Source organism: Gallus gallus, chromosome 7, assembly GCF_016699485.2.
Source record: "Gallus gallus isolate bGalGal1 chromosome 7, bGalGal1.mat.broiler.GRCg7b, whole genome shotgun sequence".
Classification (NCBI taxonomy): domain Eukaryota; kingdom Metazoa; phylum Chordata; class Aves; order Galliformes; family Phasianidae; genus Gallus; species Gallus gallus.
Window position 1 is genome coordinate 19,132,643 of NC_052538.1, and position 12,572 is coordinate 19,145,214.

The window sequence follows — 12,572 nt, forward strand, 5'->3', positions numbered from 1 at the left end:
TCATATCCTTTCACATTACACTTCATTAGTCTTCTATGTGATATTTGTAACATGAAGATTTCCCAAGCCTGAACAAAACAAATTCTCTTAGTCTCTCATATGCTTTTTAAGGTTATCTTTAGGTTATAACTGAGACGGAAGAATGCTAGGGAAATATGTGAGCTTTCCTAGTTAAGATAGACTTCATTATAGGGTAGAAGTAAGAATACCTTTGCTATCTGCCATATGAAATAACTTTCTTGGCAAACAAATTCTGAAAATTCACTGTGTTGAGGATAGCATTCATCTGTAGGACTTACTGTAACTAAGGGGACTGACAAGAATATATTCACCCACATAATTTTCAACTCAGGTAGGAATTTTTCCTTGTGGAAATTTATAACTTGTTTGCAGATTGCTCCTAGTGTACAAGGGCAAACCATAGGTAGGTACACAAAATTAAAAGAACATGTGGAAAAACACAATGGATCTCAGATATAGTGACACTAGAAAACCTATAAAAGCAGTGTATAAATATAGTGACTGTATAACTTAATTCATGAAAGAAAATTGCATTCCTGATGGTAATTATGTGGATCCATTTTGATGCTTTCACTGCAGTTGGTTCTGTGAGTTTGTTTTGTTTTGGATTTTTTTTGGTGATGTTTTTTGTGTTGGCCTCAAAAATCAAGAATGCATCTTCTGACCATTATGTTATTGTTATATTCAGTCTAGTACTTCCTTAGCTCAATTATAATAATTTAGCATTACTTTTCCTTTAGGTCATTTTTATCGTCTAGAAGGACAAAAGGATTATCTGCTTTGTGGCAATAGCTCAGATGCAGGGTAAGATATGCTAAAAACTACATACTACCCTTTATGTAAACAGTAATATATAGAATACCACTATAAACTTAAAAAGCTAGTTTAATGACCCAGTTCCTTAATCAAAGATGTATGGTTGTGGTTCATAGTAACTAAGCTCTTGAATGAATAGAAATATTAAATGAAAAAAGTATTTTGCTGTAAATTTATTTTTAAAGCTGTAATGTAACTAGGAAAATTATTATTTCAACAGGTGGATATTGCATTATGTGCAATAATTGCAATAATATTATATTATTACTTTAGAACATGCTTCTATACTAATGACTGCATGTCATTTTACATCCCTGAAATAGGCACTCGAACTTAACACAGAGTTTTGAGAGGACTTCTTTTGTATTTTTATTGGTGGACTTCATACACGGCACTGTCTTGGTCTTTCTGTGACAATTATTTGTAACAATTACATATTTCTAGTTTGTTATGATATATCAGTTCATCTGTTTTTTTGATAATTATGTCTTTAAAACAGAAATACTTAATCTTTCTTTGTAGATATTTTACGTATGTGTATAAGTCATTAGATAATTTTATATTATATACGTGCATGTAAATATGTTTATTATATGTACGCACATATGTATATTACATTTACACACGTGTGTGTAGAAATGGAAAAAAAATCTTTATCTTTTTTTTCAGGAATAGAATCATAACAGAGACAGTGTACCTACTGTAGACAAAAGTTTATTATCACCTAATATCAAAACAGATACACACTGTTTCAGAAATTTAAAGTATCACTGTGGCAGTTACTTCCTGTTCTGGAATTGGTAGAATTTGTTAATTTGACTTGACAAATTCTTCATAAAATTGAAGAAACCAAGAGAATTGGTGTAGCAAACCTGCAGGCATAGAAAATTTAACATGAAATAACTATATTGACATTCTTTCTCTTGCATGGAATTCTTCATTCTGTGGAATAAGTTTTTTTGTGTATAAAAGTGAAGGAAATTTTGAAGAGTTTTCAGTTATTTGATTGCTACTTGCTGGCTTTAAAATAAAAACACTTTATTTCTTAAAAAGCTTTTAAATTGTAAGCAACAGATAGCAGAGCCCCCCATCTCAGATTAGATCTAATGAATCCTTATCAGTACCTCAATTTACAATAGTTGAAAAAACAATTTTAATGTTGTATGTTCTTTTGTAAGCATTGTTGTTTGATTGTTTGTTTGTTTGTTTTTTCCTAGTAAATGTCCAGAAGAGTTTATCTGTGTGAAAGCAGGTAGAAACCCCAACTATGGATATACTAGCTTCGACACATTCAGTTGGGCTTTCTTGTCCCTGTTTCGACTTATGACACAGGACTACTGGGAAAATCTTTATCAGCTGGTGAGTAAACAGTAAAAATTACTTAGTGTCTGACTGTCCCCAAAACAAACATGGAAAGGACCTTTGTTTATATTATGTACCACAGCTATAGACAGCAGTTGAAAAAAGTGCAGCATTTAGAAACAAATTCAGTTGCAGAATTAAGCAGTTATGGGCACTTAGTAGAAAATCTCACGTGAGTTCTGAGTAGGTACACAAGGGTTTTTTGTTCATTGCTTTCATTTTTTACAGTGTATATTCTCTGACAGCAAAATGTGCACAGATTAAGATTCACACACCTTTAATCCTGTTTTTGGTTACTAAAAGCACATCTTTGTATAAAGTAATTTTCTTACCATAGTTTTCCATTGCATCACATGTAAAAATTTGTTAATTATAGTAAGCATTATCTTTAAAATTATTTATTAATTTGTGCCATCTTTAGCTCTTTTTTTATTCCAAGCGGAAGCCATGTTAATACGCTACAAGTATACTAAGCATCCAATCTTTAATGTGTGATTTACATTACTTACACCGATCATACTTTCTTCTCAAGATTGTTAGGCATCAAAGTAGGTTTGCCACAAAGCAACATGATCCTTAATTTTTTTTCATATACATTAAAGCTTTTATTTTCATTGCTTTGTAATTCAGATAATTTTATATAATCTTACAGACAGAAGAACAACTGAATTTTAGTTTTGTACTTTTCAGACTTGGTCAGTGTTTCTGGATAGTGGAATTGATGCTTGTCTTCACCAGATTATTTTTCTTTTTTTTCTTTTATTTTTCTTCTTCTCTTCTAGACATTACGAGCTGTTGGCAAAACATACATGATATTTTTTGTTCTGGTCATTTTTCTGGGTTCCTTCTATTTGATTAATTTGATTTTGGCTGTGGTTGCCATGGCCTATGAAGAACAAAATCAAGCAACTATGGTTGAAGCAGAACAGAGGGAAGCGGACTTGCAGCAGATGCTTGAACAGCTGAAGAAGCAGCAAGAAGAAGCTCAGGTATTTTTTAAAAGAAGCTGAGCTTGAGCATATCTCTTTGCATGCTTTTCATTCAAAACGAAACTCACAATTAGATAACTCTTCTAAATTGAATTAAAAGATATAGAGAAAGTGGTCTGAAGTACTTGTGAGATATATCTCACATCTCTTCTAATTTTTTAAATTTTGATGCCTAAAGTTTTAAAGAATTTCTGAACTGAGAATAAGAAGTACCCACAGATTGAAATTGCTTATCTGGGGCTAATATCTACTAACCTTTCATGCTGATGAATTTCTCAAATTGTCAGCTTTAAAGTAATTCCAGTGGTTATGAAATACTTGTCCAGCATTTGATAGAGGTTAAAATATTTTGTCCGTATATTTGACTTATTTGCACTGTCTGTATTATCAAAGAGTGGAAGTACTACCCCCAACGTTTTTTTCCCCAAAAGCATCTTAAGGAAGCTGTCAATTACAGTAATAGATAAAGTTAGTTTACAGAGTTAAGATAAAATAAACTGTTCCTGCAGCTAGCTCTTGCATGTGCAATTTCTTTCACTGAAGCTAATTTAAAAAAATGACAAAAAGAACAACAAAAAAAGCCTTCTTTTCTCCAAACACAAATCTATTTAGGCTTTTGTCACACATTTACAAGTCATGATACAAACTTCAGAAATGAGCACTATAGCATTCCTGAAAGATTTTGTAATTTTAAAGCATCTGGTAGTTCATATACATTTTTAATGTTACATTAAAATATTTACTTTGACAGGCAATAGCAGCAGCTGCAGTGGAGATGACAGAGTTTGGTGGTGAAAGTGGACCTTCAGACAGTTCTTCTGAAGCATCCAAGTTTAGCTCAAAAAGCGCCAAAGAAAGGAGAAATAGAAGGAAGAAAAGAAGGCAGAGGGAGCATTCTGGGGAAGAGGATAACATGAAAGATACAAAGCTTTCAAAATCTGAATCAGATGGCAGTATCAGAAGGAAAGGTTTCAGATTTTCTTTCGATGGCAACAAACTTGCTTATGGGACCCGGCTCACATCACCCCACCAGGTGCTGTGAATAGTTCAGTTTTATCTGGATGTGTGAGATAACTGTAATATCGAGCAAACTTCACTGTAACCTTGCGAAGTAATACAACTTAGTAAAAGAATTTGCATTATTTTAAGTACTAAGTGCATCTAGCAAGTGTTCTGATGTCATTTTATTGTTTGGGATTTGGTGGTTCTCAGCAGGGTGCATTTTCATAGTTCATTTGAAATAGAAATTCATTTTTAATTCATAAAAGGAAAGTTTAAGTGTAATACATCAATGTAGAAGACTAAGGATGTGAAACAATTGCTATCTTTTAACATAATACATGATCTGCATGGATCATTAGAATTCCTAAAATCTTTATTTCCTCTCTAATACAGAATGCTGTGGCCTCATGCATATTCACCTTTTGTTCTCTACAAATTGTTTTAAGTGTACTGTAAATTTATCTATTCAGATAATTCTCATCTCTCATGCACGCGTCCATAGTATACCTATGGTACTGTATTAGGAATAAAGATGGAAGTATTCCTAAGGAATATAAATCAATATTGTGAATAGACATCCATACTGTATATTTTAAATCCTTACCAGTGAATTTGTTTGTTTTCTTTACAGTCTTTACTAAGCATTCGTGGCTCCCTGTTTTCTCCCAGACGTAGTAGCAGAACAAGTCTTTTCAGTTTTAGAGATCATGGAAAAGAGATAGGATCTGAAAATGACTTTGCTGATGATGAACACAGCACATTTGATGATAATGGAAGCAGAAGAGGTTCTCTTTTTGTACCACTGCGACACAGTGAACGGCGTGGTAGTAACATTAGTCAGGCTAGCAGACCGTCAAGAAGGCTGACACTGTTTCCAGTGAATGGGAAGATGCATAGCACTGTGGATTGCAATGGAGTGGTTTCTTTAGTGGATAGACCTCCATGTCTCTTGTCACCTACAGGGCAGCTGCTGCCAGAGTTGATAATAGACAAACCAACAACTGATGATAATGTAAGGAAATTTTTTTGTACCTCAGATTTTGTGATATTTTCTCATTGCACCAGAGAATGTTGTGTTGAAATGGAATGCTTTGGGAATGATTGAGAGGTTCTGAATGCATATGTACATCTTACTGTAATGAAAGTGATTCTTAAAGTAATTCACTCAGAAGTAAGAGGCATGAAAATGAAAAAGAATGAAATAGCATAATTTTATATACCTGCATAGCAAGCAAATGCATGCATCTCTATACTGAATAACAGTAATGTTAAATTGCTAAATCTGTTTCAGAATCCAGAATTAGGGTAGTCAACTTTCTAAACTCTGCATATTTTTCATATCCTATTTAGAATTTTTTCTTTTCTTTGAAGTTTTGGCCACCATTTATATGTATTTCCTAATTCTCAGCCAGTAATCTGCTAGCTTTTACTTTGTTTTCTCCACCATATATTATGGAAATGTAGCGTAGCCTTTTGGATTACATTGTCAACTCTGAAATATCTTTTTGTCAGTCTCAGAGATTATCTGAGTTTCTCACTGCCTAGGATCAGGGTCTAATTAAACAATATTACATGCAAATTCATCACTTTTTCCCTCTGGTCAGTCTTCTGTTTTGCCTGAATCTGCTTTTATGAATGAAGCAGAGGGTTTGGTTCTGGAAGCAAAGAAGTTTTAACTGGGTTCCAGCATCTGATTATACGTCAGCCAGATTACTTAAAGTTACAGCCTTCTTGAACTCTCTTTATACTTTCATAAGTATGGGGGGGTCAGATAGGTCAGTCTTCTGTGATTTCTTATCTTGAAATCCGTAAAATCAATCAGAGATTATAGCTGTTCGATGTATAGGTATCTTTAGTTTTTAAGAACAAGGTCCAGGATGATTCATAGAAGTTACTTTTAGAGAATAGTTGTTATTGCAGAAACTTCCTTACATAAACCACTTCCTTTAAGTATCTTGTGATCAAACTGGTTTGGAATTGAAGTATTGATAAAACATGAAAATGGGAATGCTGATTTTTTTCTGGTTCCCATGCTGTAACAGGTTTGATTTGTTTCTGTGGCGATGATCTCCAAAATTTACTTGTGTCTAATATGAAGTTAATGGTAATTAATTATAATACAATATTGATTTAAAATTAAATATCAAAACTGTTTTCTAGTATTTTATAAGGTACTTAACAGTATTCAGAAGTGTAATATGAAAATACCCACTTAAAAAACAAACAATAGGTTTATGTTACAGCGGAAAAAATTCTAATGTAATAGCACAAACAGGAAGTTGCATATTTTTATGAATTTATTGAAACTGAAGAGTCTTTTTGATACTTATTCTATCAGCATTTCTAAAGGTGAATTTAGTTTATCCCCCTCCTTTACATAATTTTTTTTGTTTGTTTCATAGAGTACTACTACAGAAATGGAAATAAAAAAGAGACGTTCAAGCTCATATCAAATACCAATGGATTTGCTGGAGGATCCCAATCTAAGACAGAGAGCCATGAGTATAGCTGGCATTATCACAAATACAATGGAAGGTGTGTTATAACTGCAGATAAATGAATTTTCTTGACATAGTCATAGGTTTGCATGTATTGTATCACTTGCAAGTACAGGAGACAAAAAATAAATAGCCCTTGAAATAATTGATAGGAGGAAAGTGCATTTACATAGTTAAAGAAATGAAGGAATCCGATAAGTAGGCTTAGCTAAAAACATAATATAACAGATAAAATGTATGTGTTCTATACTGGTTCACATGAGAAGACTACTTTGAGGGTGACAGACAACTGGGAACAGGCTGGAAAGAGAGGAGGTGAAGTATCTCCTTCTCTGGAAATACTTAAAACCCGCCTGAGCACTTTCATGTGCAAGCTACTCTAAGGAACTTGCTTTGTGGGGGAGGTTGAATGAGATGATCTCCAGAAATCTCTTCCAACTCTTACAATTCTGTGATTAATATTTAGCAACATAGTGAAAGAAGTTTTCTACTAACTATAAGAAGATAATATTAAAGTAAAGATTAGGCCTTAGTTAAAAGAAAGAGATAATTTTTTTGTAGGATTATTTGGAACAGTGACATTAATACTAATGATACTCTTGAAAAAGTCTGGAAGTTAGTTTGCAAAAACTGAAATTAATATTATTTTCCTTGAAAATAATTAAAGTGACATTTGAGATGATTGTGAAGGTGAAGTTTTACTGAGTAAAGTATGTCTAAATATAATGATAAATTTTGAAACCAAGGTTGTTATAAGAAGACAACTTCTACAGTTTTTAGCTAATAATTCTTAAATGTTTTTCTTCTAATTTTATAGTACCTTTTCAGTCTGCAGCTGTATGTAAATTGAAGATTCCTCCAAACATCATTAATGATTCCAGGAATAAATACATGAAAAAGCAGTTAAAACAAAAAAAAAACACTTTATTCACAACTTGTTTACTCTGCTTCTTTTTTCTTTTATTTTTCTCCCCAGAACTTGAAGAATCCAGACAGAAATGTCCACCCTGCTGGTACAAGTTTGCCCACACATACTTAATTTGGAATTGTTGTGAGGTCTGGTTAAAAGTGAAGAGTGTAGTTTCATTTATTGTAATGGACCCACTTGTTGATCTGGCTATCACTATTTGCATAATTTTAAACACACTGTTTATGGCCATGGAGCATTATCCAATGACGGAGACTTTTAACAATACACTTAAAGTAGGAAATCAGGTAAGTCCATCAAACTATGTTGTTTGATGCAATCTGAACGTTAAATGAAATCAAAATGAATTCTATTTAAAGGAGAAAGTATTATTATTATCATCTCACAAAAAAAAAAGAAGTTTAAGGTTTAATTGCACTAAATGTAGTCTAAAAATAATACTTCAGGTAATTGTATTAAAGAGTATCGTTTCCATACTGACGTTCCTGCAAATATTTTTCATTGACCGGATTTTGGATGATAGAAAACAAAAGAAGAAATCTGATTTGATTTTATTCAGTATTACAAGAAATACAGGTGCTAAATTAAATCCTTTCTACTGTAAGCATCATTAATGAGAGGGTTGCTCCAAAAATAAATCCTTTACTCTTTATTATGTTGGCCCACAACATTAGTAGCAGACGTTGGTGATATGGTAGTAAAGGATGAATCTTTCCACCACTATTTCAGTACATTTTGTTGCTTGTGACATGTGGCAGCAAAGGGGCAGTCTGACATGGGAGTATGAAACAAAGGTGTGTAACCGATTTCCCCCATGTGAAAAAAAACACATCCATTGTCATTCATCAGGGTGTTCTGAATGTTTGTGGAGACCAGCCAGTAGATGTGTGCGCAGTGAGACTGTGGATGGTGCATTTCAGTAGTGATGGCAGCTATGTGAAAGATAAGCCATTTTCTAGATGGTCATACACACACAGGTGAAGTGCATCTTGAGCAGCTCATCTGCACAAATCTACAGATTATGACCAGGGAGCTGTGTACGGACCTGAATATCAGATTCAAAATGTTGGAAACATGGTGGCAACACTGGAATACTGCAAAGTTTGTGCCAGCTGGGTCCAACTGATACTCACACGGAAGCAAAAAAGTTTACCATGTGCAGGTTTGCCAGGACCTAATGAACCAATACAAGGCTGAAGGTGACAGTTTCCGGTATTGCAATATTAATAGTGACGAGATGTGGTGTCACCACTACCAGCCAGTCAAAACAGCAGACCACAGTGTGGCTATGTATGGATTCCCTGTTGAATAAAAAGTTCAAGATGCACTTTGTCCTGAGCATGTAAAGTGGTCTCCACTGTCGTTTGGGATAGGAATGGGATAATCCTTCTGGATTTCCTGGAAACCAGAGAAGCCATTAACTCTGACTGCTGCATTGCAGTGCTGACCAAGCTGAATATTTGTACTTCCAGAGATGAAGACAGCCTTTTTCTTGCAGCACAATAATGCCAGAGTCCCCTTGTAAAGAAAGTGGAGCACATTGCCAGTCTTGTCTGAACTATCCTACCACACACATGATATATTCCAGGTTCGGTGCCTTCTAGCTTCCATCTTCTTGATGGAAGAAAGATGGACTGCATGGGTAACATTTCCTAGCAACGACACTATCATAGCAGCTGTGAAACAGTGGGTCTGCAGGTGCAGATTTTTGCTAGTGTGGTATGCAGTCTCTTGTTCATTGCTGGTGAAAATTCATAGGTAATGATGGTGACTATGTTGAAAAATACTGTTCTGTATATGAGAATTTGCTCTATCAAATAGTGTTATTGTGCTCTTTGTATCTCTTGTAGTTTTCATGGAAACAAATAGGAGGCATTACTTTTGGAGCAACCTATGTAACACCAGAAGTGTTGGATGTTACTTTACATTACTATTTTGCACTGGTATTTTTTGTATTATCTTTGTATTTAAGAATGTTGCTTTGAGTAGTCCATAACAATTGGAACACAAAGAACTTGTGTTTTATATTGACTGTATGTAAATACAGATGGTTTTGTTTCCCACAAAACAGGTCTGTAGGTGGCTTAGGTTGTTTTCTTATTTTTATAATGGAAATACTACAGGTCACGTGGTGTACTTCTCACCTATGCTTATTTTAAGTGTTAATTCTCGTTATTACAGTGTAGCAAAATCATAATTCTTGTATGTCCTAATTGAGAACATATTCAGCTTTATTTACAGAGTATGTTAATGTGTCACTTACTTGAATAGTATCAAGTTATTTTTAGCCAGTATAGATGTTGTTCAGTTGTGCAGCAACTGTGTGCACATCAGTGTCAGCAGTTGATTTCTTGCTTTTTGAACTCTTTAAAGACTCAAATATTCTTGATTTTTTTAATATAATTTATATTCCTAGTAAAACATGATTGATGTGGTTCTATAGATGCAGGTGGGCATACATTTACAGTAAATACAATGAATTTCCTCTCTTTTCAGAAACACTGTATGCTTCCTCTGTACCCTGTCAGAAGCAGAAAAGTTTTACTTGAAACATGAGCCGTGACAGAATTGGTCTTTTTTGCAGTTAGCAAAGAGGAGGCATGCAGATTGTCACTGTGAATTCTGAAGAACTGATTTAATAGCATATCACTCTCCACTTTGTGATCATTTCATATATTTTCTACACATTAGTTAAAGCAGCTTCCATTGTGGCAAAAGAATCTGTCTTACTGGGAAATATTCCTTTATTTAGATGTAGAGCAGATGGGGAGCAAACAGGAGGTGCATTAGATATGGTTTGTTCTTCACAAGGTACTAAATGCATCTCAGTTTGACTGAAAGTTAATAGAATTGTATTGCAGTTCATTTTGATTTAGATGCTTATCTTTTCTATGATAATTTTCCTAACTGACGTTCTGCTGTAAGAGAGTTGTCATTATTAAGTTGTTCTTTGTCTTCTGGTTCAGCTAATTTCTAATCGTCTATAAATTAGTAATACACATTCTTCTTTTAGGTTTTTACTGGAATTTTTGCAGCAGAAATGGTTCTCAAGATAATTGCCATGGATCCTTTTTATTATTTCCAAGTTGGTTGGAATATTTTTGATAGTTTTATAGTTACCCTTAGTTTGGTGGAACTTTTTCTGGCAAATGTGGATGGATTGTCTGTTCTACGATCATTCAGATTGGTAAATAAATTAATGATTAACTGATACCTGCTAATGCATTATGTGTAGTGTTCCAAATTTTAATTGTATATATGCAAATAGAATTGTAGCATTTATATACTAATATATTACTAACATTACATTAATACTGTTCTTTTTTCTGAAGTGTCACAGGATATCTCAGCAAACAGGTTTTACAAAATTATTTGCTGTTGAATAGCGTATGCCATTTTGTGGTTCAGAAGCAGTAGTGTTTTTCCAGGAAAAGACACGTAATATTACTATAATTGTATTAACGTGGATGGGCAACAGTACAGTGTGCACACAATGTACTGTATATTGTAAGAGGATGTAAATAAATATTTGTAGTCTTATTTGATGCTATATATGAAAGTTACCAAAAAGTAATTTTTCTTTTAAAATGTAGGATTTATAAATTTCGTAAATTATGTAATCTTTAAAGGATCAAGGATTCCCCCTTCAGAAAAATGAATGCTTTATTATAATATATTTCTATAACATTTTTTGTAACTACAACAAATAATGTCTCTGTTTTCATTTTTCAGCTTCGAGTTTTCAAGTTGGCAAAATCTTGGCCAACTCTAAATATGCTGATTAAGATTATTGGCAACTCAGTGGGGGCTTTGGGCAATTTGACCCTGGTGCTGGCCATCATTGTGTTCATTTTTGCTGTTGTTGGGATGCAGCTGTTTGGGAAATACTACAAGGAATGTGTCTGCAAGATCTCCAGCGACTGTGAACTTCCACGCTGGCACATGCATGATTTTTTCCACTCTTTCTTGATTGTATTCCGAGTGCTGTGTGGAGAATGGATAGAAACGATGTGGGACTGCATGGAGGTGGCAGGCCAGCCTATGTGCCTTACTGTCTTCATGATGGTCATGGTGATTGGAAACCTAGTGGTATGTAGCCCAAATAAATCAAGAATTCATGTAGAGAAAGAATGATAATGAAACAAGTAATTAAGCAGTTTTGTAGCATTAGATGTGCTATTTAAATTTGGTTTTTATGATTTTGAATGCTGTGAATATAGACTCAGCATGTTATATTTCTCATCCTAAGTAAAATCCTCAAAATGGAGGATGGATCTCTCGTAGTAAAATTCAGAGGATATGGGTGAGAAGGAGAAGCATCGTGTTCAGGGTTTTGTGAACTAATCTGGTTACTTAGAGTCGCATAGGCACCACAAACATTCACCTTGGATGGGAGTTTGCTATTGGCAGAAGCTGACTTAGCAGGGCCTTTTCTTCCTAATCGGTGGAGGCATCGCTTGAAATTACACATAGCCAGTTGTTTTCTTTTTCTTTCTTTTTTCCCCGCTCTTTTCGGTCCAAAAGACTGCTTTAAAATTCTTTGACTCTGAAGTTTAATCCATTTTAAACCCTGCTTACTTTTACACAGTAGGGGAAAGGAAATTTGAGTAGGAGGGCAGTAGTACTGCTTAAAAAACAGATTCAAATACTTCACATTTTCTTTCACCCCTATTAATTTTTTGCTTCCCAATTCTTAAGTGCTTTTTACAAATGTTAAAATCAGTACCTTCTTTCTGCATTAGACCAGTTTGTACATTGCCATGTATAAATTTGTCTTGTAAAATATGATTTATATTTGTTAACTCACTAGTGTTTGAGACCTTAGTCGCTCAGCCTTTTACTCTGCTTTTCAGTCAGAGAAAAAAACACCCACTCAGTCTTCCTATGAAATTCTACATCTTCAGGTAACTGACAGCAGCAAAAGAGGTTTCAAATTAGCCATTCTGATTTCCTTTT

General features: G+C 34.1%; 1 protein-coding gene and 1 long non-coding RNA gene across 8 annotated transcripts in view; one reads left to right on the forward strand and one right to left on the reverse strand.

Moving 5' to 3' along the window:
- The window catches only part of SCN9A (sodium voltage-gated channel alpha subunit 9), a 68,826-nt gene that overhangs the window by 35,819 nt on the left and 20,435 nt on the right, over positions 1-12,572 (forward strand). For all 7 annotated transcript variants that reach the window (XR_006939790.1, XM_040703347.1, XM_040703349.1 and 4 more), the window contains 9 exons: positions 762-825; positions 2,055-2,196; positions 2,982-3,188; positions 3,940-4,221; positions 4,822-5,202; positions 6,593-6,725; positions 7,665-7,903; positions 10,630-10,803; positions 11,349-11,705. Coding sequence is in view for 6 of the 7 variants with exons in the window: in XM_040703347.1 (XP_040559281.1) it covers positions 762-825; positions 2,055-2,196; positions 2,982-3,188; positions 3,940-4,221; positions 4,822-5,202; positions 6,593-6,725; positions 7,665-7,903; positions 10,630-10,803; positions 11,349-11,705 (1,979 nt within the window). In the remaining variant the exon portion in view is untranslated. The remainder of the gene's footprint in view (positions 1-761; positions 826-2,054; positions 2,197-2,981; positions 3,189-3,939; positions 4,222-4,821; positions 5,203-6,592; positions 6,726-7,664; positions 7,904-10,629; positions 10,804-11,348; positions 11,706-12,572) is intronic.
- The window catches only part of LOC121111332, an 83,810-nt gene that overhangs the window by 24,361 nt on the left and 46,877 nt on the right, over positions 1-12,572 (reverse strand). The gene's annotated exons all lie outside the window — the stretch shown is intronic.